Source organism: Anabrus simplex, chromosome 5, assembly GCF_040414725.1.
Source record: "Anabrus simplex isolate iqAnaSimp1 chromosome 5, ASM4041472v1, whole genome shotgun sequence".
NCBI lineage: Eukaryota > Metazoa > Arthropoda > Insecta > Orthoptera > Tettigoniidae > Anabrus > Anabrus simplex.
Window position 1 is genome coordinate 323,137,740 of NC_090269.1, and position 27,441 is coordinate 323,165,180.

At 37.7% G+C, this 27,441-nt stretch overlaps 1 protein-coding gene across 6 annotated transcripts in view; it reads right to left on the bottom strand.

Annotated features, from left to right (window-relative positions):
- The window catches only part of LOC136874049 (F-box/LRR-repeat protein 20), a 458,706-nt gene that overhangs the window by 68,577 nt on the left and 362,688 nt on the right, over window positions 1-27,441 (bottom strand). For all 6 annotated transcript variants that reach the window (XM_068227643.1, XM_067147555.2, XM_068227641.1 and 3 more), the window contains one exon: window positions 13,775-13,876. In XM_068227643.1, coding sequence (XP_068083744.1) covers window positions 13,775-13,876 — 102 coding nt within the window. The remainder of the gene's footprint in view (window positions 1-13,774; window positions 13,877-27,441) is intronic.

Sequence of the window (27,441 nt, forward strand, 5' to 3'; positions counted from 1 at the left end):
TTTCGCATGTTGCATAATATTTTGATTGATTTAAGTCGAAACAATAGATCATTGAAGAAAGAGTCCTCATAATTTTATGATACCGCTATTAACGAATTAAGAAATGTCACCTACGGTATTCCTTGAATTTTTGTGACCAGGTGATAGAATTTAAGTAAGCATTTGACCTTGATAGATATATGAATTATTTACGAAAATGACTAGGCTATATTAGAGAACTCCTACATATTTTTCAGGGAATATTTCGGATTTTTATCCAGTTACGGATAGTATATATATATATATATAATTTTTGTTTATCTGTTGATATATTTTAAAATATGTAGCCATTGAAAACTATGATAATGGAACTTTACTTATTCTGCCTACGTTATGAAGTTGGAAGTGGAAAGCATGAGAGTTATGATTGAAAGTTATAATAATGAAGAAGCATTTCGGACATTCATAATATTTACCATTCACTATGTTCACATTTTTCTTTACCAATTTCTACATTTTTCTTTAATACCAGATTTGTGAAGGATGAAGGTGGCATAATTTTAACAAAGCCAGAAGAAATAAGAAATAGATGGAGAGAGTATTTTCAGAAGCTGCTGAACATAAGAACGGATGACAGTCATTCAATGGACGACCAGGAAAGACAATTAGTTGACGAAGAAATGGATAAAGAAATTACAATGAATGAAATTGAAATGGCAGTAAGAAAGATGAAGAATGGAAAAGCTGCTGGAATAGATGAAATTTCAGTGGAGATGATAAAGGCAGCTGGAGCTGTAGGCCTGCAGTGGTCATATCGGGTTCTCAGGAATGTCTGGGAGAATAAGGAGGTCCCTGACGATTGGCAAAAAGGAATAATCATCCCAATTTTCAAGAAAGGTGATAAGAAAGTTTTGAAGAACTACAGGGGAATTACTCTAATATCCCATGTTGCTAAGATAATGGAAAGAATACTGGAAAGTAGAATAAGGTTGAGGGTTGAGAAGCAGATACAGGAAAATCAGTTTGGTTTCAGAAGTGGAAGATCAACAATAGAGCCCATTTTCATTATGAGACAACTAATGGAAAAGCATTGGGAGTACGGGAATGATATGGTGATGACATTCATTGATATTGAAAAGGCATATGACAGTGTCCCTAGGACGAAAGTTTGGGACAGTCTGGTGCAAAAAGGAATTGGACAGGGATTAATAAAAATGATCATGGCATTGTATAAGGAATGTTGTAGTTGCGTGCAAACACAAGTTGGCAGGACAAGTTGGTTCAAAATAACTAGTGGGCTGAGACAGGGAAGTGTTCTATCACCAATCCTGTTTACAATAGTAATGGATGACATCATGAGAACAGCAAAAGCAGCATATAGAGGAAGAGAAATGAACATGATGTTATTTGCAGATGATATTGTGATTTGGGGAGAAGACGACAGGAAGGTTCAAGAACAGTTGAATGTGGTGAATGGGAAGATTGAAGAATGTGGATTGAAAATAAGTGTAGAAAAGAGTAAAACTCTTGTTATGACGAGAGGGGAGAAAGAAGGGAAAGGTCAGATTAGACTTGCAGACAAGCCCCTGGAAGTAGTGGAAACGTTTAAATACCTGGGGAGTGAATTAATGGAGAATGCTCTACTGGATGCTGAGATTAGTAAAAGGATTCAAGCTGGAAGTTGTTTCTATCATAGTGTAAGAAATATGTTATGGGACAAAGATGTGCCAATGGAAGCAAAGGATACTATGTACAAGATGTATTATGTACCCATAACAACTTACGGAGCAGAAACTTGGACAATGACAAAGAAGGATGAGAGTCGAATACAGGCAGCCGAAATGAAATTCTTGAGGAGTATGATACAGAAGAGTAGACGAGACAAAATAAGGAACGAGAAAATCCGGGAAGAAACTGGAGTGGAAAAAATGAATGATAGAATAGAGAAGAGCCGACTAAGATGGTTTGGGCACATAAAGCGAATGAGCGACGAAAGAATGCCAAAAAAGGTGATGGAAATGCAAATCCAAGGAAGGAGAGGCCGTGGACGACCACGATTGAGATGGAAGGATACCATCCAACGCAGCATTATAGAAAGAAACCTGGACTGGGACACAGTGTTGGAGGAGGAGTGGTGGAAAGACCGAAGAAAGTGGAGAGGAACCATATTTGCCCCTACCCGGCTACAGCTGGATAAAGGGAAATGATGATGATGATGATGATGTGAATAATTAATTTTCAAGCTAGAATTTTCTTTATTTTTCCGAATGAGATCATGAAGTTTGCAATTGAATGTTTACATAATTTAATAATTCATCCTGAGTTACTAGATGGTTATAAATAAAGCTAGTATTTAAGAATTTAAATTATTATTATTATTAATTATATTTTAGTAGATCAATTTTAAGATGAATTCTTGGAGGATAATGGTTGACTGAACTTGAAAGTTGATTATAATTACATCTAAAGAGCAGACGGATATGCACATGTACTAGAAAATCAGAGGCGCAATTTCCCAGTCGAGTCTTAATCCCCGAGATATATTGTGCAGCTAGTAAGATATTTTTTCTTGAACGCTGGCATGTAATTATCATAAATGAAAGAATAGGAAACCATTTGCCATAAGAAAAATTGGTTTTTCATCCGAATGATAGAATGTTTCAAGAAAATTTATTACCATCAGTGGGGTTTGAAAGGAGATTGACACCCCAGTCAAAAGCATGTTGGCACAAGAAAATGTCAGGCTAGAGAAGAAGAGAGTAGCTGCAGATACATTAATGTGGCAAGAAAGATATTCCCTCAACGTAAAGTCACAATACTGTGACTAGGAAAGACAGACCATGATGGTAGATATCGGACGAAGTATCCAGAGAGCAAAAATCAGGAAAGGTGTAAGGTAGGGCTGCTCTCTCTCTCTCTCTCTCTCTCTCTCACCATACCTTTTTAATGTATTCATTGAAGAAGCCATAAATAAGTTTAAGGCAATTACCAAAGGAGTAAATGTAAATGGGCACTATTTTCAACACATTTGATTTGCAGATGACATAGCAATTGTAGAAACTCCGAGAAAGAGTTGTCCAAGATACTGAATGTATTGTCATAAGCACTGTCAGATTCACACTTAAACATTTATGTTAAGAAGACCAGGATACTAGTTATTTTTTAATAATTTGTTTCCTGTCACACCAACACAGATAGGTCTTATGGCGATGATGAGACAGGAAAGGGATGCGAGTTGGAAGGAAGCGACTGTGGCCTTAATTAAGGTATAGCCGTAGCATTCGCCTGGTGTATAAATGGGAAACCATGGAAAACCATTTTCAGGGCTGCCGACAGTGGGATTCGAATCCACTATCTCCCGAATACTGGATACTGGCCACACCATAAAGGCTGATCACTAGAGACACCTGTTTTTTGCAAAGCGCAAAATTGCAAATTTTTGCAAAACTTTACAAATTTGGCTCACAACACAGAACTATTTATTTTTAAGCAAAATCTCAAAATATTTGGCAAAACTATTGTGGAATCACTCTCTGATACAAGGAGTATATTGAAAGGTGATTTAGAAAATGATGAAGTCTCTCATTTAAATCATATTCCCATTCTACGACAACATTCAACACAAGAATATCTTGAACCATACACAGTGTTTAGGGATCTAGTTAGTAGTTCATGTAGAGAAGTTAAAGGTATTGATGTGTTTGCCCCCAAAATCAGAATATGGGTATTTTGTGGAAGCTGTGGTGAAAGCTTTATGGATCCCAGTCAGTAATGTTGATAGTGAGAGGCCATTTTTAATGTATTGTAATACGTCTCACAAGACAACAGCTCTGACTTCCAGTAATATGGAACTCATGGTATCGGTGTCTTACGTAAATTATTATATACGTAGGCTATGCCTGACTTATTAAAGTGGCAGGATAATTTATTTCCAAACATTCCATGCTTTGATATATCTAACATGTGTTTTCAACAGAAGATTAACTCTCACGTTTCTTGTACATGTGTAAAAATAAAATATATTTACTACAAATATGCTAACAACTACCTGTTTAACATTTGTTGCTGAAATGTGGACATAGAATCTTAGCTAAATTATTGACAAAATAAAATAAAAAGTAGCAAAAAAAATACTGAAATAACTTTCTAAAAATGAATAAATTAGGCTAAACTTTTCACTGAGAACAGGTGCCTCTACTGATCACCAATGACGACAGGTGCAGCAAAGAGATCAAGAGGCGAATAGCACTTGCCAAACAGGCGTTTAGTAATAAGAGAAATCTTTTAATCAGTTCAAATTTTGATTTTGGAATTAGGAAGACATTTGTGATTTCTATTGTATGGAGTGAGCTGTTGTATGGCTGTGAATCTTGGACAATCAGAGATCAGGAATGGAAATGACTGGAGGTCTTTGAGATGTGGGTCTGGAGACAAATGCTAAGAATTAAATGGATTGAAAAGAGAACAAACAAAAGCGTTCTGCAAGAAATACAAGGGAAGAGAAAACTGATATAGAAAAGAAGAGCTAAATTCACTGGCCACATCTTGCAACAAAATACCTTTTTTACCAATCTGCTGGAAGGGAAAATCACAGGGAAGAAAGGCCGAGGACGATCAAGGAAAAAATTCCTTCAAGACTTGGTACAGAGTCTTTATTAAGGTTCTTATTATGAAATGAAACAAGGAGCTGAGGACAGATAAGAATGGTTGCATAGACAATGCATTGCCTTTAGACACTGATGACTTAATTAGTATGGTCTGTGGCAAAGCAGTATTTTAACAAAACAGTTGCTTCAAGGCCTGGCCATGGATTGGACAGAGCTAGAGCTGAGTGGAAAGAATCTCCTGATCAGATAGGCCAAGTGGAAATGTTATTTATTGGATATAGACAAATGACGTTTATCATATATTTGGCAGATTGTGATACTTAAATATATTCTACAGGTGACAGCAGAGACATGGAGAAATGAAGTGGAACATGCCAAGGAGAAGATTGTTGAGTTCTACAATAATGAGGTGAGAGGTGTTCCTGAAGTGGAAGAAATAGTCATTAATCATGGAAGCAGTGAATTGGAGGAGAAAAAAAAAAAAAAAAAAAAAAAAAAAAAAAGGAGAAGCTGAGTAGTTAGCTGTACCACTGTAAGGGCCATTCCATGAGATTAAGGCCCAGTTTCATCAACACCTGTTAGTACTTAACAAGGTGTTAAACCATTTTAACAAACGATTTAAGAAAATTTGTGTTTCATCAACAACTGTTAATGTTAACATATGTTAAACTGCATATTAAAGTAAACATCAGCCATTTCCAATGTTAAATGGCTAACATTAGCATTTAGCAACCTGTTCCAAAATGGCTGCTGTGAATCTTCCTTTACATGCGGAATTGCTCTATTTAGATCTTTTACACAATAATCCTGATCGAAGAAGAGTTCAGCGACGTACTGACTTTGAAAATTTGATGGATGCAGAATTTCTTCATAGATACAGGTTATCGAAAATAGTCGCTGCTAAGGTTGTTGACGAAATTCGAGTGAGGTTGGAATATCCTACGAAGAGAAACTTATCTCTTTCTCTAATGTTGCAGGTACTGATAAAATTACGATTTTTTGCTACTGGTTCTTTTCACATAATGGTCGGACACAACGCTGGAATTTTTAAAGCCACTGTTAGTAGAGTTGTTTATCGACTGTCTGCAGCAATAGCATCCATGAGAAGGAGGTATGTAACATTCCCTTCAGTAGAAGAGCGTCAGCAAACTATCCGCGACTTCTATGAAATAAGCCGTTTTCCTGGTGTTCTAGGTGCAATAGATTGCACACATGTACTTATGAATTTCATTGGTTCCGTATTGAAGTGGGATTACAGTAAATAATATATAAATTCTTTCAAGGTCCACCTATTCAATACAATGACGTTTTATTGTGATTTAATAATATGTCAAATAGTCAAATGGTACTAGTTTCGGCATCTATGTCCCATCATCAGCCTTGAGTACAAATTAAAACAAGATATATATTCCTAAAACATCTAAAATACATTTTAACTCATTATAAAATAACATACAATTAATGTGGTGATACATGAAATACGATAAAATTATGATACAATTGGTGTGATATAAAATTCTTAAAATTCCGGCTGTTCGTTACATAATTCAGTCTGTGTGCATCCGGGATAAGTGAATTTGCAGTTGTATGCTGTCGATGTGAATGACATTTGTTCCTTTAGATATTAGGTGGTTCCAGGGTAGTTTACTTTGATCATATAAGATCGTGATGTAATTAGAGATGAATTCCCACTTCAATTTGAACCTGAAGGAGAAAATAGCCAAGTTAGATGTTGGAAGCAATGTATGGAGTTACTAGAAACATTAGAATCGTTGAATGATGATTGACTCACCTTGAGCAGCATGTGAACGTGTTGTTACACAGACGGAGCCAGACGAAGTGTGTGGGCAATGGTAAAGGAGGTGAGGGGAAGGAAGGAGGCGGAGCACTTGCGGGGGAATGGAACTAAGGCGGGGCGGAAGGATGGGGTAGTGGGGGTAATTGACGGGAGTGTGTATTCCGGATTACTTGGAAAATCGAACTGTTTTTCAATAGTTTGGTATTTTTAAGCCAATCGATTAAAAGATCGAAAAGGATATTGGGTTTCTCGTAAATCTCATTTAAATTGTAATTGGGGTTAAAATATTGGTCGCAGTTGATGTAACAACTTTCAATGATATTCATTATGGGTCCCTTGTTTACTGTTTGAAGATCTTCCATATCTTGTTCAATGTCGGTAAATTTGTGATTAGTGTCGTGCATATGTATACCCATGGCGGAGAACTTATTGTGTTGCATGGCGTTGACGTGTTCCGAATATCTAATCATGAACTTGCGACCTGTTTGACCTATGTAGGAGCTGCTGCATTCATTGCATTTTAGTCTATATATTCCAGATTTGGAGTAGATACTGGGGTTATTGATTGATGCAGAGTTGTGTAAAATTTCAGAGGTTCTATTGTTAGTTTTGAATAAAATTCTTACATTGTGTTTTCGGAAAAGGTTGGTGATTTTGTGGACGTCATTATTGTAAGTGAAGGTGGTTGAGATAGGAGTTTTTTCTTTTTCTTTTATGAGTTTGGTTTTAGGTCGGTACCTATATTTATTATTTGTTCTATAAACTGCCTGTTGTACCCATTGAACTTGGCAATTGCCCTTATGGTATTAAGTTCGTTATTAAGATCTTTCTTTGCCATGGGTATGGCGAAGGCTCGATATACTATGCTACTGTATGCTGCACGTTTGTGCATTATGGGATGTATGCAATCTTTGTGTATAGTGTTAGCAGTTTGTGTAGGTTTCCTGTATATTTTGTAAGACAAGCCAGATGTATTTCTAATAATGGTTATATCTAGAAAATTGATCGCTTTATTGGTTTCTGATTCTAGTGTGAATTTAATTTAACCGGTAACCTCGCTTCTCCTAGAAACATCAAGTAAGAAATTTTATTACATGTATATTTGAAGTGCTCCTTTATCTCGATCATCTTCATTTCGTCCTACCCCATGTCACGGATTTCGGATACGTATTGTAGTGTACCTAGACACTTATCAAGTTACCTTTCGATCAAAACTAATTATTATGATTATTTCAACTCATCGAAATTGAACTGGAAGTATTTTATGCTGCGAGCTCATAATTGCGCGGTCAGCCACTGTAGCACTAGCATTTAGTTGGCATGCTGTCGAGGTTGTACTGCCACCTAGCAGCAACCACGGAACTAAATTCAACCTTTTCTCCATGCACGAACGACAATGGGCGACGGTTGTTGTTTGTTGAGAGAGTAATACAGGACGGAGCTATTTCTGCGATTACTGGTGGATTTTTACTTGGATTAAGTGAAGAAAGAAGAAATATGTGGATTTTATTTGATCCTGGGTGATCATGTCGCCATTCCATTTCCCTTTTCCTGTACTTTTAAGATAATCTGTGAGTAAGCATCTATTTCTTATTTACCCAGGAGATCTAACGATGTGAGGAGCAAATTGGATATTTCCAGGTTATATAGATGTTGATTCCCATAGGGAATCTGAAATATTTGTCCTGAATGAGTAAATTTATAATACCAATATAAATGGTCCGTTATTGGACATTTATAATAATGTCCAATAACGGACCATTTATATTGGTATTATAATTCCAGGTTACCGAGTGGATTACATAAATACGTCTGGTTTAATTGAACAGCTTAAATCTATAATATTCTACTATCCAGTTCATTTTAGTGCACAAGATAATGAATTCAGCCTTTACCGGTAACAGACTGTAATCTTCGTCATTTAAAATTGTGAATTAACTAACATTTTGTTGGGGCTTTTATGTAACTATTGGTAAAGTTATAGCACGTGTTAAATCTTTGTAATCTGAAAATCCCCATCAGGGAAGTGATTAAGAGTCGAAAATTGTTTCTTATCACCTATTCTGCTGTGTGTTTATCCTTTCTGGGTGGGTAGCCATTTTGTTGGGGTTGGACATGTGACCCAGTCGCTATGGCAGCAGTATTTACATGTGTGTGTCGGCGTTGCCTGTATTATTTTGATATTTGCCGTCTCTGTTCTTTGTTATGTGAGGACAGCTGACGTGCGCTGCGGGGTAGATTGTTGAATTTTGCTCTTGGAAAGAGATGTGAACCAGTTATGCATCTCCATTTCTCCGTATGCTTGGCGGTTGTGATCTACTAATATTTTTTTCTGGATTATATTTGACTTGGCGACTAATTGTAACTGTTGGTCACTTTAATATTTGATTTATTTCTCTTTTCCTAAAGTTCGTTGGTATTGAACTTATTATCTGTGGATTTCACATGCTACTGCTCCCGTCCTACAGTTGAAGTGGTTCTTAAGAAACATGTCTCACTCTCGAAAATGCTATCCATGTGTGAAAACCTGGTTTTGGGTTAAGTTGATATAGATGTTGATTCCCATAGGGAATCTGAAATATTTGTCCCGAATGAGTAAATTTATAATACCAATATAAATGGTCCGTTATTGGACATTATAAATTTTCCAGCTAACTCATTCCTGGTTGCCAGCGTTTCGCCCCCGTGTGCTAGGCTGGGCTCTTCAGTTGGTACCTAGCACACCTACCAAGACGCTGGCTAGTGCATACCATGGAGGCCACTGCGTAGGCTAATTGTAGCCACCGGCAGTGCCAATGCACTATGAGAGACCCTGTCTTACTCCTAAAAATTGATGCCTGCCTGGCCATCAGATGATATAGATGTTGATTCCCATAGGGAATCCGAAATATTTGTCCCGAATGAGTAAATTTATAATACCAATATAAATGGTTCGTTATTGGACATTATAAATTTTCCAGCTAACTGAAAAGAGTGCGAGGGATTGTTTCAAGGAACATGTTGCACAAGGACTAAATGAAAAGGCTGCAGGAAACACTATAGAGGAAGAACAGATCAACTAAGAATCAGTGGATAACTCAGGAGATACTAGACCTGATTGATGAACAACGAAAATACAAGAATGCTAGAAGTGAAGAGGGCAGAAAAGAATACAGGCGATTACAGAATTAAGTGGATAGAAAGTGCAAGGTAGCTAAGGAAGAATGGCTGAAGGAGAAGTGCAAGGATGTCGAAGGCTGTATGGTCCTGGGAAAGATAGATGCTGCATACAGGAAAATGAAGGAAACCTTTGGAGAAAGGAAATCTAGGTGTATGAATATTAAGAGCTCAAATGGAAAGCCACTTCTAGGGAAAGACAACAAAGCAGAAAGATGGCAGGAGCATATCCAACAGTCGTATCAAGGTAAAGATGTAGATAACTTGGTTCTGGAACATGAAGAAGCTGTTGATGCTGATGAAATGGGAGACCCAATTTTGAGGTCAGAGTTTGACAGAGCTGTGAGTGACCTAAATAGGAACAAGGCACCAGGAATTGATGACATTCCCTCTGAATTACTGACTGCCTTAGGAGAAACCAGCGTGGGAAGGTTATTTCATTTAGTGTGTAAGATGTATGAGACAGGAGAAGTCCCATCTGATTTTTGGCAGAATGTTGTTATACCTATTCCCAGGAAAGCCAGTGCTGACAGGTGTGAAAACTACTGCAACATTAGTTTAGTATCTCATGCCTGCAAAATTTTAACACGTATTATTTACAGAAGAATGGAAAAGCAAATTGAAGCGTAGTTGGGAGAAGATCAATTTGGCTTCAGATGAAATGTACGAACATGTGAAGCAATCCTGACTTTATGTCTGATCTTCGAGGATTGAATCAAGAAGGACAAGCCCACATACATGGCATTCGTAGATCTAGAAATGGCATTCGATAATGTTGATTGGACCGAGCTATTTATGATTTTGAAGATGATAGGGATCAGATACCGAGAACGAAGAATTAACTACAATCTGTATAAAAATCAGCCTGCAGTGATAATAATCGAGGGCTTAGAAAAAGGAGCAGCAATCCAGAAAGGAGTGAGGCAAGGCTGCAGTCTGTCCCCCCTCCTTTTCAATGTTTACACAGAACAGGCAGTAAAGGAAATCAAAGAGAAATTGGGAAAGGAAATCACAGTCCAAGGAGAGGAAATCAAAACCTGCAGAAGATCTCGAGAAGTTGCTGAATGGTATGGATGAAGTCTTGAGTAAGGAGTACCAGATGAAAATAAATAAGTCCAAAACAAAAGTAATGGAGTGCAGTCGAACGAAGGCAGGTGATGTAGGAAACATCAGATTAGGAAATGAAGTCTTAAAGGAAGTAGATGAATATTGTTACTTGGGTAGTAAAATAACTAACGATGGCAGAAGTAAGGAGGACATAAACTGCAGACTAGCACAAGCAAGGAAGAGCTTTCTTAAGAAGAGAAATCTGCTCACTTCAAACATTGATATCGGAATCAGAAAGAGGTTTTCGAAGACTTTCGTGTGGAGCGTGGCATTGTATGAAAGTGAAACTTGGACGATAACTAGCTTAGAAAGAAAGAGAATAGAAGCTTTTGAAATGTGGTGTTACAGAAGAATGTTGAAGGCGAGATGGATAGATCGAATCACGAATGAAGAGATACTGAATCGAATTGTTGAGAGGAGATCGATTTGGCTAAATTTGACGAGAAGAAGATATAGAATGATAGGACACATCTTAAGACACCCAGGACTTGTTCAGTTGGTTTTTGAAGGAAGTGTAGGTGGTAGGAACGGTAGGGGTAGACCAAGGTATGAATATGATAAGCAGATTAGAGCAGATGTAGGATGCAATAGTTCCGTAGAAATGAAAAGGTTAGCATGGGATAGGGTGGCATGGATAGCTACATCAAACCAGTCTATGGACTGATGACTCAAACGAAATAATAATAATAATAATAATAATAATAATAATAATAATAATAATAATAATAATAATAATAATAATAATAAAACTTATGTTAACCTAAGAAGATTATTATCAACCTAATAGGTATCAAATATTTTAAACTATCTGGAACTTAACAAGTTGTCAACAATAGATGCACTTAGAGATCTCTGAATATTTTATGCTAAAAAATGTGAGGAAAACTAACACAGATAGCACATTAAGGGTCTTGTTTTGCCAAGATGACTGTTGCCTACCAGCTAGCCAGAAGATATTAGAGTTCCATGAGATCAGCATGATGGCAGGCTCAGCTGTAGTGATTGGTTTTTGTGTACAGGTCTACAATCCTCGTATCAACAGCTCCTCAGTTAGTTTCATGAGACTAAGTAAACCCTGTTCTGGCCCTTAACCCAAAAAAATAATTTAAATATGGGGCCTCCAAGTAGGAAAGAGACAAGCTACTCCTAAAGTGAAGAGTTAGCTACACTATATTAACACGTTGGATGCCACGTGCCGCCATATGGCGTCACGATGGTCTTCAAATCTGAGATGGCGTGACGCCATATGGCGGCACACCGTTCTTGAAATCAGAGTTGGCATGACGCCATATGGCGGCACAGTTGAGTTTCAGGCGATGCACCATAGATAATCAGCTGTGACATCTATGCGCGTAAAATTGGTACTACGTGAAGGGCGAACTTCAGGGTCTATTCCAGCTATGTATTTTTATTCTATGCCACCATGTGGCGCCACAGTATTCTTCCGAAGCCACTGACTGGCCAGTGGTCATTGTCACAGGTGAAAGCGCGCCAGGCATTGTTTATTCCTCGTTTACATACGTATTATCACTCAGTTTATATAGTTGTGCAAAAATATAAAAAAATGGAAGATATTGGTAATAATCTTACGAGGGAACACATACATGTGTTACACTCGGATTCGGTTGAAATTTGGTAGGAATATTCGTGGGAGGCAGTAGAATGCTAAGGTGAAAACTGCATGTACCCAGCGCAAGTTTAAACGCCAAAACTGAACAAATAAATAGTCATAATTTTAGAAGTGCCGCGGGAGTATCGGGGTGTGGCGGAGAGGTAGGGAGGAGCGAAGCAGCAGACGTGAACCAACCAGGCTGCGTCGAGCTGCGCTAGCAGCCAGGTAGCATATAGTTAGCGCGTTCCCCTGAACATCCCGATCAGATGTGCAAAACGTGAATATGAAAATAGCACATGAAACAAGTGTACAAAGGACGATGTTTGAACAACGATGCCAATAAGGTTTAAAAAATTACAACGAGTAACAAGAACTGAGGCGTGCCGAGACGCATATTTTCATTGTTTAGAGATATCAGAAAACTGTTCACAGCAATACGTAATGTAATATAAGTACTTGTTTTGCATTTTACTAGGTTTTCATAAATATTGTGTTAATTTGAATTAGCAAATAAATATCCCGTATTTGAAATTCGTATTGCACATTCCATGAGAAAAAATTCTGTGACACCATATGGCGTCACGCTATATTTTATCTTTCCTAAAAATTGATGTGACACCATATGGCGTCACACATGACCATGGTATGCCGAGATAAAATTTACTTAGTACATCATATAAATACATCCCAAGATTATATAAACAGACTAGAACGCGTACAATTGCATTGGCACCAGCGGAATGCAATTCAAAAACATGCCTGGCACCAGTGGAATAGTGTGCTACAATCGGCTCGGCACTCAACGTGTTAAGATGACAGGTATTAAAGCTAATACAAAAATAAAAAATAAAAAATTCTACACAAAATAATTCTGGCCTAGAAAAATTAGGTTTAATCTAAGGAACTTGACAATAAATGCATGGCATCTGCATGTGAGGTCACAAACTCTTCATGTTCTAATGAACAGATATGCTGGTGCTCACATTATAAGCTTTACTGCACAATACAAGAAAAATTACTACTCTATCAGGGTGAGAGGAAAAACGAAATCATACACTAAAACCATATTGTTAATTAATTTCCAGCAATTTTTTATAACAGGGAAAATTATTATGATGGATGGTTAGTGATGGTAGAGAGTCAAATATGGGTGTTACATGAATAATACAGATTAATTATAACACTAAAAACATAAGAACTGTAGACATGACATCGGCTTTTTGGGCTTAGATCATGTCAAGAAAATCGCAGTTCTCTGCGAAACGTAAAGAATTTCACCTTTTTTTCGTGACATGGCATAAGCCCAAAAAGCCTATATCATGTCTACAAGTAAGGGCCATGAGAGTATCAATGGTAACATAGGAATTACCTTAGGATCAATTATGCTAGGTTTAGATCAATAAAATTAGAGGATTGATGAAATTGTTACAATATTGAAGATAGAACATTATAAGAACAGTATAGGCAGTATTAATAGTATAATTGCACTCCTGCTAGTACATAACCATAACTCACCAATTTCTCTAACCGAGGACAGCCCATGGCAAGATGAATAAGTGTTGCATCTGTGATGAGAACACATTCCTCAAGATCCATCTTTTCCAGAAGACGGCAGCTCTACAACATCAATGAAAAATGACAGAGTTACTATACCAGTACTCAGGGCATCAATAAGCATACTTTTAAAAAAATAGAATCTACAGATTCAAATGCAATGACTGCAGTTCCTCACATGTTGGGCAAAGAGGACACAGTTTTACAACTAGATATTCAGAGCACGTCAACGCTATAAGCAATAGGTCAACACATCTCTGACTCCAACCACAAGTTTACCGACATTGAACACGATTCAGAGATCCTTCAAATGGCCAATAAAGGGCCTCTCATGAATATAATTGAAAACTGTTTTATCCATTTCGATCAATACTTTAGTCCTAACTTCAACTTAAATGAAATTTCTGAGAAGCCTAATATCCTTTCCAATTTCTTAATTAACTTGTTTAAAAATATCAGATTTCCAAACACTAGCGCTATCTTTCAAGCCATGTGCAATACGCATCCCCGTCACTTACCCCCACTACCTCATCCCTCCGTCCCACCATAGCCCTACTCCTCAGCTTTAGCTCCTCCTCTTTCCCCTTCCCCTCTGCTACTCGGCCTCCATTATTGCTCTCTTCATTAGCACAGCTCCTCTCCTTTCAACTGTGCCATCACGCTGTTCAAGGCGAGTTCGCCTCTTTTCCCTTATCTTTCTTTTGGCTATGTACATTTATATCACGCCTAATTTGGCCTTCAATCTTTTCGTCAGGTCTCCACGTTTCCATACTGAACTGGGAATCGTGACGTTGATTCAAATTATTATCTTTACACGACCACATTGTTGGCTTCAAAACCACCTGAATTAAGCCTGTTAATTACTGCAACTTAAGAGAACAAGGTTTATTCTTCCCACTGATAACATATGTTACCTTATGATCTATGCACCTCAAGCTGGACTATTCTCTTGTTTATTAAGACTCAACAAGTGGGATACCTTCTCAAAAATTTTATATTTTACGGTCAGATGCACCTCATCATTTCAACTGGTTATAATCTAACAGTGACTTTACAGGTGTTGTCATGTGTTTTAGATGGTCATACGCACCATACCCTCATCATTTTAACGTTACATTTAAAATTTGCCTCAGTAGGTGCATTCAAGTGTTGTATCTAGATACACCCTATGTTCTACAAACCTCAAGCTGGACTATTTTCTCGTGTATCATACCCTAACAATTGTGTTAAAATTTAACTTTTAACATTAATCCTTGTAATTGCTGTCATGTGTTTTATATTTTAACTAGTCATAGTTTAATCTTTGTTTTGTAGGTGCTATCATTTGTTATATACTGCTATTTGATAAGTTGTATTTTGGTAAATTGATTCATTGGCTGATGATGACGCGCAATGGGCGTCGAAACTAGTACCAATCTTCTTTAAACGTTATGTGATATATACTCATATCAATAAACATTGATTGTAAAGGCGGACCTTTAACAATTTCATTTTATTGCTACCAGTACGTCAGCAACATAAAACAAAGCAGACTTGTACAGGGAAAAGGACAACCATATTTACTCGTGTACTAGACCCCCTCGCGTATTAGACGCCTCCTGGCTTTTTGGGACAAAGAAAATGAAAAAAATAAGTCTCGCATACAACAATTCCGTTTCGAAGCTGGTACAAGCCTTACTGTAATTTTTAATTTTGTGTGACTATTTCTAGCCGAGTGCAGCCCTTGTAAGGCAGACCCTCCGATGAGGGTGGGCGGCATCTGCCATGTATAGGTAACCGCGTGTAATTGTGGTGGAGGATAGTGTTATGTGTGGTGTGTGAGTTACAGGGATGTTGGGGATAGCACAAACACCCAACCCCCGAGAAATTAGAATTAACCAATGAAGGTTAAAATCCCCGACCCTGCCGAGAATCGAACCCGGGACCCTCTGAACTAAAGGCCAGTACGCTGACCATTCAACCACCGAGTTGGACAAGTCTTACTGCATCTCCAATGGCATCACAAAAATTTGTGAATAGTTTTGCCCGTACAGCCCATGCAATGAAAACACGCGTCAAAGTCAAGTACATCTGCGTTTCATAGTTAAGAAATGTTGCCTCCATAGCATAGGCCTACTGCAGCCTCTGATGACGTCATACAAACAGGTGAATAGTTTCATGTCTGAGCTGCGCAATTAAAATATGCATCAGTCATTAATCCTACATGTCCATTCTTTTGTAGTTATGAATGTCCGTCAGCATAATGGTTAGCACAAATAGCTGCTGTTCTCGGGGGCCAGAGTTCGATTCCCGGCACCGTACTGTCAGAGATTTAAGAATGGCAGGAAGTTTGATACGTGGTAAAAGTTGTACATACAGCTCCTCTCCAATAGGATGAGGAAGCAAGTTTATTTTAGTTAAGAAATATTCATGGTTGTTGCTATTAATATAGCAGGAGAGATCATTAACAAAGTGATCGTTTAATATCTCGTAACTCGGGCCTATATAGCATATGTAATAGTTGGAGAAAGTAGGTTTAAAACGCGATAAAACCATACGTATTTAAGGTAGGAGGAAATGCCTGCCTTTCGCCAGAAAACATCATGAGGGCCTCTAAGGCTAACAACCTTAGTTGTACAATGTTGGACTATGTCCAACCTCTAAAATAAACTTTAATATCATGAAACAAGCTTCTTACGAATTAAATTACCCTGAAGACAAAATCAGGCTTTCGGATTCCAGGGTGCCTGACATTTTGAAGCTCGTGAGTGAATCGGAGCACCACAAGAACATTGCTAAATTCAAGAATAAGAGAAAATACTATTTTGGAACATTCAACATCAACTCCCTTATTCAGGTTGGAAAACTGAAACAGTTAACAGCGGAGCTACATAGACTCGACATCTTGATATTGGCCCTCCATGAAACGCGGTACATGGATGAAGAACCTTTTGAATCAGATGGGTTCAGAATCTTCAAAGGAAAAGCCGGAAGAAAGATCATGAAAAACGTCCCGCAACTGGGAACAGCCTTTGTAGTAAACAAAAAGTTTCTAAACACTACAGTCGACTTCAAGAGTGTAAACTCAAGACTATCACTCATGACGATCAAATCAGCGAATAAGAAATACACGCTGATAAATGCTCATGCACCAATAAATGAGGATAATAAAAAGAACCCCGATATGGTTGAAGAGTTTTGGGACAAACTGGGGGATGAAATACTAAAGATCCCAAAAAATAACATCAAAATTCTCCTGGGAGACTTTAATGCACAAGCGGGGCGGGAAAGGAAGTACACTGAAATAGTTGGACAATATCCGGCACACAACAGGACGAATAAAAACGGAGAAAGACTGATCAATTTATGCAATATGAACAACTTCAAACTCATGTCTACCCATTTCAAAGCACGCCCCAACATAAAGAAAACATGGGTATCACCAAACCCCTTGCTAGGCGAATTACAACTGGACCATGTAGTGATATCCAAGAACAATTACAAGGAAATTCATAACGTCAAAGTTAGAAAAGCGGTTAATGTAACATCAGGCCATTATTTATCACAGATTAAGATGAATTTCATACCCGGACGAAAAACACATATCTGTGGCAATAGAGTGCCAAAAATTGACCGTGAATTGCTCATCCAAGAAAAGAGGGAAGAATACAGGAAAAAGCTACAGGTGCCAAAAAATTGGAATGAAATGACAAAAAAATCTGCAGGAGCCAGCAGTTGAATTAGCGTCTACGAAACGTCGAAGCAAGCATGCATGGTGGAATGCAGAATGTGAAAATGCAATCAAAGAAAGATTTGAGGCATGGAAATCATGGAATGAGAATAAGACTGTGACAAATTTGGAAAAATCACGAGAAATAAGGAAACAAACCCACCAAACACTGAGAAGAGTCAGAAGAGAACACCTTAGGGCAGAAGTCACAGAAATGGATGAAAACTTCAAGAAAAACAATACCAGATTATTCCATAGGGCCTTTAAAAATAGAATTAAAGGCTATATTTTTTTTTTTGCTAGCGGCTTTACGTCGCACCGACACAGATAGGTCTTATGGCGACGATAGGATAGGAAAGGCCTAGGAGTTGGAAGGAAGCGGCCGTGGCCTTAATTAAGGTACAGCCCCAGCATTTGCCTGGTGTGAAAGTGGGAAACCACGGAAAACCATCTTCAGGGCTGCCGATAGTGGGATTCGAACCTACTATCTCCCGGATGCAAGCTCACAGCGGCGCGCCTCTACGCGCACGGCTAACTCGCCCGGTCAAAGGCTATATAGCTCCGAGCCTGCATTTCAAGAAAACGGACGGAACTCTTGCCCTCAACAATAAAGATAACTGTGAGATCCTTGCAAAGTACTTTGAAGACCTCCTTAACTGTGAATCACCACGAGAAAAATTGGAGATTGAGAAGGACACAATCCAGAACCCAGATTCTGAACCACCAGATGAGGAAGAAGGGAAGTAATAAACTCCCTAAAGAACAACAAAGCATCCGGTGAAGATGGAGTAATAGCAGAACTGTGGAAGATAGCCAATGACGCCTTTATCACTGAAGTGACAGAACTGTTCCGGAATATTTGGAGAGATGAGAAAATACCAGAAGACTGGCTAGTGGCATTAATACACCCACTACATAAAAAGGGACCGAAAACAGACGTCAACAACTACCGAGGAATATCACTTTTATCTGTCACGTATAAGATTTTTTCTAAACTCCTATTGAACAGACTGACACCGCAAATTGACCACAAGTTGGGAGAGTATCAGGGTGGCTTCAGGAGAGGACGCTCTTGTCAGGACCATATCTTGAGTCTAAAAATGATAATCAAATATTACAATGCGCGGCCAAAGAACATCTTCATCTCTTTTGTTGATTTTCAAAAAGCATACGATTCAATAGATAGAGACACATTGATGGAAATTTTGAGAGAATATAGCATCGATCAAAAAACACTCAACTTACTTAGGTTAACACTAACAAACACCATATCCAAAGTGAAATTTCGAGGAGAGATCAGCAAACCCTTCCAGATAAAAACAGGTCCGAGACAGGGTGACAGCTTATCCCCAACACTCTTCAACGTGTTTCTAGATAAGGTCATGAAAACACTGTGGAAACGTAATGACTCAGGTGCTATAATAGGTAGTAAAAATAAACATGTCAAACCCAAGTGTTTGGCCTTTGCTGATGATTTGGCACTCTTCGCTGAGACAGAACAGGAAGCAAGAACACAGATAAATGAATTACAAGAGATAGCCGAGAAAACAGGTTTAAAAATCTCCTTCACGAAAACAGAGATGATGAGCACGGACAGGAATTATGTGAAGAGAACAATGAAGATGAAATATGGCGAAGTGAAGGTCACAAAGCAGTTTAAATACCTGGGAGAAATTATCAGCAGCAACGGGATGGATAAAGAGGCCATGGAAAATAGAAGACTTAAGTTGGAAAGGCTAAACATTGCCACCAAAGCCATTTACAACAAAAAGAATCTCTCCATCAATGCGAAACTAAGACATTATGATGCTGTGGTAAAACCAGTGATTCTGTATGGGGTGGACACAGCAACACTAACGAACCTAGAAAAACTACTAAAGATTGAAAGCAGAATATTGAGGAGGATTTACGGCCCAAGGGTGGTAGAGGGAAACTGCAGATTACGCTCAAATAAGGAGATATATAAAAGAACAGAAGACCTGGAAACAACAATAAGGAACAGACGGTTGCGATTCTATGGACACATGGTCAGAATGGATCCAACAAGGTTAAATAAACACATTTTTAATAAAATATACTACTTGAAGAGCCAGGGGGGATATGCCAAGCAGATGAAGGAAGAACTCAAGAGGTTAGGAATTGCAGATGAAGAATGTCATGATAGAAACCAATTCAGGAAAAGACTTTCCAACATAACAGTTCTGGTTGAAGAAAAGAAAGAGCGCAGAGGGGGAAGATGGACTGAAGAGAGAAGAGCGCAACATTCTGAAAGAATGAAGGCACTGTGGAGAAAGAGGAAGGAAGAAGGGATGATTAGAAGGAAGTGAAGTGGTATTGGCGTGGTCCTAAGTTTGGCCGGTTCGCAAGAAAGAAGAAATAATAATAATAATAATTTATTTATTTATTTATTTACAGAGTTTACGCCCACATTGGAGCACTTAAATCAGACTACTACAAATTTGTCTTCCTTTTCTTCTCTCAAAAGGTCTTGAGTCTGGTTGACCTGGCTGCCCTCTCCGCATCCGTTATAACATATTGTTTCCTCTGTACAGTGGTCAGAGGAAGCCTGATGCATTTATTCTTCAAAATACTTTTCTCGCCTCTGTTTTCTATGGTTTGCATGGTAATATTCAACTCCTCCAAATCACTTTGAACTTCCTTAAACCAATTGTTTTTTGATTTACTATTCCAAAAGTAATTAAATAATTGTTTTAAAACTCTTATCACTTAGTCGAAATATATGACAAAAAAAGGCAATTCTTCTTTTTCTCATCGTGTCTGTGATGGACTCACTTTCCCGATAGATAACCTCATTCGGCAACAATCTCCACTGTCCATCCACCTGATGTTTCTTGTTTATAATCGTCCTGAGTATCCTTCGATCAACTCGTTGTAAGCGTTCTGTTGTTGATCTAGTATTTAGTTTAAATAATGTTTCACAAGCATAAGTTGCTTCTGGTTTAATAACAGAGTTATAATGCCTAAATTTAGCATTAATCGAAAGACATTTCTTTTTGTATGTAGGCCAAGTTATTCGTTGTGCCTGCTTCAGTTTATATATTCTGCTCTCTATTGATGGTTTTTCATTGCAATTCCAAGCAAGATTTTCACCCAAATATTTAAATGTACTTACAATTTCAATTCGTTTATTATTATTTAATAATAGCTCTAAATTTAATGTTCTGAAAGTAGGCATTATTTTTGTTTTATTATACGAAATTTGCAATCCAACTTTTTGCGCTACATTTGCAAGTTCTTCCAATTGAACTTTAGCCTCTTTGAAACCATTTGCCAGTATCGCAAGATCATCCGCGAATGCCAAGCAATTTAGTTTGATATTTTTTCCAATTTTGACTTTTGGAGGACATACCTTAGTCCACTCTCGCATGACCTTTTCCAATACACAATTGAACAATAATGGCGAAAGTCCATCTCCCTGGCGGAGGCCTGTTGTAATTGCAAATGATTTAGATAACTCATTTCTGAATCTAACTTTAGATTGAGTATTCTTAAGAGTCATACCAATCAGGCTAATAAGTTTGGAATGTAGACCAAATTCCTGAAGGACATTCAACAGTGATTCACGATGTGTACTATCATACACCTTTTGAAAATCAACAAACATAATAACTAAATTTTTGTTTCTAGATCTATGATGTTTCATAATCCATTTTAAACTGATGATTTGGTCAGGGCAGCTTCTTCCTGGACAAAATCCACCTTGATATTCCCCTAGTTCACAGTCAAGATGACCCTGTATTCTGTTATAGATAAAATCTTAAATGTAATATCCAATAATGATACTCCCCGATAATTATTTGGATCAGATCTATCGCCCTTTTTATGCAATGGTTGAATTATTGCCATATTCCACTCTTCAGGCATTGTAGCAGTATTCCAAATATCTATAAGATGTTTATGTAGATTCTGAACGGTTTGGTCATTAGCATTCTTCCATACCTCTGCGACGATTTGGTTCTCTCCCGGTGCTTTATAATTTTTAAGGGAATCAATTGCTGCTCGTACTTCATTATAAACGGGCAGTGTAACCTTTTCTAAAGGATCCTATTTTTTGGATGTGTGTCATATTGCAGATATTCTGAAGGTTCCTCACTGTTAAGTAAGTTCTCTATGTATCTAGCTAAAATTTCCGCATTATCTTGATTAGTATGTGCCTGTTTTCCATTAGTATCTCTCATTAGGAGTGTTGGGGGAGTATAATTTGTTTGGTATTGCCGAAATGTTTTATAGTAATCTCTTGTCTTATGTTGAGTAAATGCTTCGTCAATAGAGTGCAACATCTCCATATGATAATTTCTCTTAACCCTTCGGATGATTTTAGCCGAATGTCGTCTAGCAGTAACAAGTTCTTCGCGTGACTGTTCTGTTTTCCGTTGTTGATCAATCAACCATGCCTTGTGTCGGTGTTGAATCGCTGCATCGCACTCCTCATTCCACCAAGCATGTTTTTTCCTCTTTTAAACGGGAGCGTTCTCCTCAGCAATGGTTTTTAGCTTGTTAATTACTGTTCCCAAATCATCACTTAGATAGGTTTTAGATTGTTCATAATATAATTTATTATTATTATTTTTTTTTTTTTTGCTAGGGGCTTTACGTCGCACCGACACAGATAGGTCTTATGGCGACGATGGGATAGGAAAGGCCTAGGAGTTGGAAGGAAGCGGCCGTGGCCTTAATTAAGGTACAGCCCCAGCATTGCCTGGTGTGAAAATGGGAAACCACGGAAAACCATCTTCAGGGCTGCCGATAGTGGGATTCGAACCTACTATCTCCCGGATGCAAGCTCACAGCCGCACGCCTCTACGCGCACGGTAATTTATTATTAATGAGATAGCTAGGGTCATATGTTTTCTTCCTATTACATTTGGAGAGAATGCGTTTCTTTTTTGGAGTTAATTTTATTTTAATTTTGGACAAATAATGATCTGAATCTATGTCCATTCCATGGAGGACCCTCACATTGTAAATTTCCTTATGATAGTTCTTATCCATAGCTACATGATCAATTTGGAACTCCCCTAATTTAACAACAGGGCACTTCCAAATCATCAGTTTATGTGGTCGTCGTTTGAATAGTGTGGTTTCCAAAAGTACCCCATGATCAATACAAAGATCGATCAATCTCTGACCATTCCTGTTAGTTAGATGATGAGCTAGCCACTTACCTACAACATTACGAAACTTTTTCTCACGGCCTATTTTAGCATTGAAATCGCCAAGCATGATTTTAATATGGTTATCGGAAATGGATGATAATAGTTGGTCTAGTTCTTCCCAAAATTTGTCTGTGTCTTCCCTGTTGGTCCTGTTTTTTTCATTCGTTGGAACATGGACGTTTATCAATTTGTACGTTTTATTCTCTACTTTGATTGTCATCAATGCCGTTCGGGGAAGGTGGAAGAAAAATCTTCAATTGAATCTAAGATACTAGTATGAACCAAAAAGCCGACTCCAAACTGAGGAACACTCTTTAGTACTCTTTCACCTGGGGGACCCTTGTATAGGCAATATCCCCCTGACTAAAGGGGGTCTTGATCCGTATTATGCAACAACAACAACAACAACAACAACAACAACAACAATAATAATAATAAGAACAATAATAATAATAATAAAACTTTCACGATTTTTGGAAACGCCAAATGGAACATGTTAATAAACATATGGAGAAAACAAATGTGCAAAATTAAACATTATGATAATAAAACGCATTACTGCCACACCTGTGTATGTATGTTTAGTCCTCAGCCCGAAGGCTGGTTGGATCCTCAACAGTTCCACCATCAGCTGTCATAGATGACCTAGGCATCACTGAAGAGGTGTACTAGGGAAATGAGGAGTGAGGTAGTTTCCCGTTGCTTTCCTCACCAAGCCAGAAGTTGCTATTACATATCAGTCTGCCAAGCCCAGTGAAATGCTTGCACCAACTGACCCTATGAGCAATATTTTCACACCATTCATAGCAGGGACTGGCTGCAGAAGAAATGGCATTACTAGCATCACTCATACCTCAGTCACTTTCATTTTGTCAAAGCCAAGGATAAAGCTCAGACAGATCAATGAAAGTAACAAAATTGTTCTAGCCCATACCAGAAGACATAGTGCACTGCAAACACTAGGTCCCACCAGCAAAGGCATGCCACACCTGTAGATATCCATAAATGTGACAAGCCTTCGTGTTATTTATTTTATTCTTTCCGTCGTGGAACTTCGACACTATCCGGGCACTTAGTAGCATACCTAACCTAAACAGTGGTCTCTCTTATCTCAATTACAGCTGTTTAAGTAAATCCTGATATGATAAATGTAGAGAACTAGCTTGAAACATACTTTTAAAAAAAGGGTCTGGCTTTCAATAGCCGCAGTTATCCAAAGAATGCTAAGAGTCACTATGTAGTACATTCGGAAGAACAACTCATAATAAACGCTAGTTATCAGCTGGTGGGTTGGCACGCTTTTTACAGCACGGCTTTATTCAGAAGGGCTGGCTTCTGCTACACATACACCAACTGGAAATAACGGAGACCATCTCCAGGAACCATTTGCTGAAAATGTTCTTTCCACAGCTCTCTTACCATGCTGTTCAGCAAACAATTAATTACCTTTAGGTTAAAGGCCACAGAATAGTTTCTTTCATTCTTTCTTTTTAAAAATAATTTTACATCGCACCAACACAAGTAAGTCTTATGGCAACGATATGATAGGAAAGGAGGTAGAAGTGGGAAGGAAGTCAGTATTTCTAAATTTAAAAAGAATAAATGGTGAATACATGACTTTTAGGCCTACATATAAAGTAAATATAGTTCATTTTAATTACTCTTACATCACGTCGTTCATTTCATCTCATTAATTCCTCTGATGAGGTTGATGTCAGGATGGGCATCTGGTCGTAAAAACTCACTACGAAGATTCATCTCACTTCATACTCGACCCCGTAGAGAAAAGGGATATTAATTAATATTAATACAAATTAATAAATTAATACAAAAGAATGTAATGGCAGTCATTTGTGTCTGTCAGTTAAGCAGCAGGCCTACCACACAGTAAACCTGATCACTGCTTTCATCTGAATTATCATCGTCTTATGCTGCCAACTTCTCTGCTATCGGTATGTCCTCATTCCAAATGACGTCATCTTCACGGCAATCGAGAGTATTAGAGATCCCATCTTTTTGAAACATAAAACATAGCTTCGTTTCCGAATACAGAGTCCAAACAGTGAGAATCTATTTACCTTAATTAAGGGACAGCCACAGCATTTGCCTGGTAGAATAGTTTCTATATTTATCCATAATTACAAACATATGCTTCACTCGTTAATATCTTGCTATGTAAATTACTGTACGTAACTGTTCTGTATTATTGTATTCAGAAACAAAATATTTCTACAAACACCCCAAAAACAAAGTAAAACTTAAATTCTCAAGTACACATGTCTAGGTACAGTAATCACGTCACTCAGGAACACATGCGTCTGTAGCCTACATTCCAGAACAGTTTATAATTCTGCGAGAGTACCTAATAAACACGAAACAGTAAAAACCTAAATACCCCCACGACATGGAGAGGTCCACTTGAGGTGATGTACAAGGATTGCAAGCAGAGGTATACCTACTCAAATTTCCCAGTACTAGAATATTCAGTTATGTATTATAGCTGACAACAAGAACAAGACAATGTTATGAAAAAAAAAAAAAAAAAAAAAGCATTCATTCTGATGTTTACCACTGTTAAGGTTTCTTTTTTTTTTTTTTTTTTTTTCTTTTTTTTTTTTTGTGAATCAGATACTCAGCGACTCATTTTGTTGCTGTTTGCCTGCGCGTTCCAATAACAGTGCATTCCTCGTTGCAAGGATTTGAAAGCTGTACTAGAAAACAAGTACGTAGGGTGCTGGTATTTTGTGGCGACGTTGCCAATAAGTGATAACTTACAGCCTTACATATTTCAAATAAAAACTCGTAATATATCACTGGTGAATAAATTGTACATTGTTTCGTGACCACGTTGTCAAACTACCAATAAGTCATGCGACGTATGCATCCCGGTATTAATTTTTTTTAATACGTTGTGTGACATGTCGCGAAAGTGACTGTGTTGCCAAATTGTCCACAGCCATAGACGTATTTAAATTTTGCATTCAAATGCAACTTACCATTGCAGTTCAATTTACCTATTAAACAGATTGATGAACAAAATTTGGGCATGCTATGATTACACGATGAAATTTAAAAATACCTATTTTCGTACTGAAAATGAAGGATACAACTATTATGCGATAACAACGATTATGCGGTGAAACACAGTACAATGATACTTTTATGGGCCCCATTGCAAATGTTTTCATATTTGTTGTCTGGTGTTTTTCACACTTTTCAATACACTGCTGTTATTCTATTAGCCCCACAGGAAAAGGTTTTCATATTTGTTCTCTTGTGTTTTTCACACCTTGTAATACTCTCCTCTCATCTTTAGAAGGTGAGGAAAGGTTAGGATTGGGAAGGCCGTGGCCATAGCCTTAATTAAGGTACAGCCCCAGTATTTGCCTAGTGTGAAACTGGGAAATTATAGAAAACCAACTTCAGGCTATCGACTGTAGGATCTGAACCTGCTATCTCCCAAATGCTAGCTCATAGCTACGCAACGCTAACCTCAAGACCAACTCGCTTGGTAATGTGTGTTCCACCAACAGATGTTAACATCAACAATTTGGTTAACCACACACTGAGTTAACATTTATTTATTTATTTATTTATTTATTTATTTATTTATTTATTTATTTATTTATTTATTTATTTATTATGCCTTCCCCATTCTCCTGTGATAATGTCTAAGATTTTGCAAAATGTTCAAGAATGGCTGCTGTTAATTACACTCTGGATGTGGAATTGCAGTAATTATATCTTTTGAGCATCATTTCCGACAGAGAAAGGGTTTTGTGATGTAATGATCTTGAATCTACCAGATGAAGAATTTCTACAAAGATATAGATTATCAAAAGGCAGTTGATGAAATTTGAGTGAGTGAATATTGAATTTTTCACGACACCATTGCACTCTAAATAAACTTTCAACACATTAGGGTTTTTTTTTTTTTTTTGCTTTACGTCGCACCGACACAGATAGGTCTTATGGCGACGATACATTAGGTCTTGTTCAGTACATACATATTGAAAGAGATGTTACGTGAGGTTAGGATATTCTATGAACAGTTACCTACCTCTTTCTCCTATGCTGCAAATATAGAAATAAAGATTTTATGCTATTGGCTCTTTTCATGTAATGGTTGGAAACAATGCGGGGATTTTTAACAAGTAGTTAGTAAAATTTCAGCTGCAATTAGGAGAAGGTGTATAACATTTTCTTCCGTAGATGAACGTCAACACATTATCCAAGACTTATGAAATGTGCAATTTTCCTGGAGTTTTAGGTGCAAAAGATTGCACACATTTAAGAATTCAATTGCCTAAAGGCAATACAACTGAAATATACCACAATCAGAATAGATACTTGTCTAATAATTTTCAAGTGATTAGTAATCCTACCTTCAAATCTTGGTTGTATTTGCTAGATACTTTGTTCTATAAATGATAGTACGATATTTAGTAAGTCCCACAGCCAAGCACAGTTTGAAGTGGGAATAATTCATGAAAGGATCCTGTTAGGTTATGGTGGATATCTTTTAAGAAAATAACTTTTAATCCCATACTTACATTCTGAAACAAGTCCTCAATACTGCTATAATATGGGACACATCAGAACATGGAACTAAATGGAAAGGATGACAGGAGACTGGAAAAGACTATTTGCCATCCTTAGCTTGGGACAACAAATCAAATGTCAATCTTTTAAAGTTTTCTTCAAGCATCATGCTTTACAGCTGCGTTCAAACAAAAGCACAT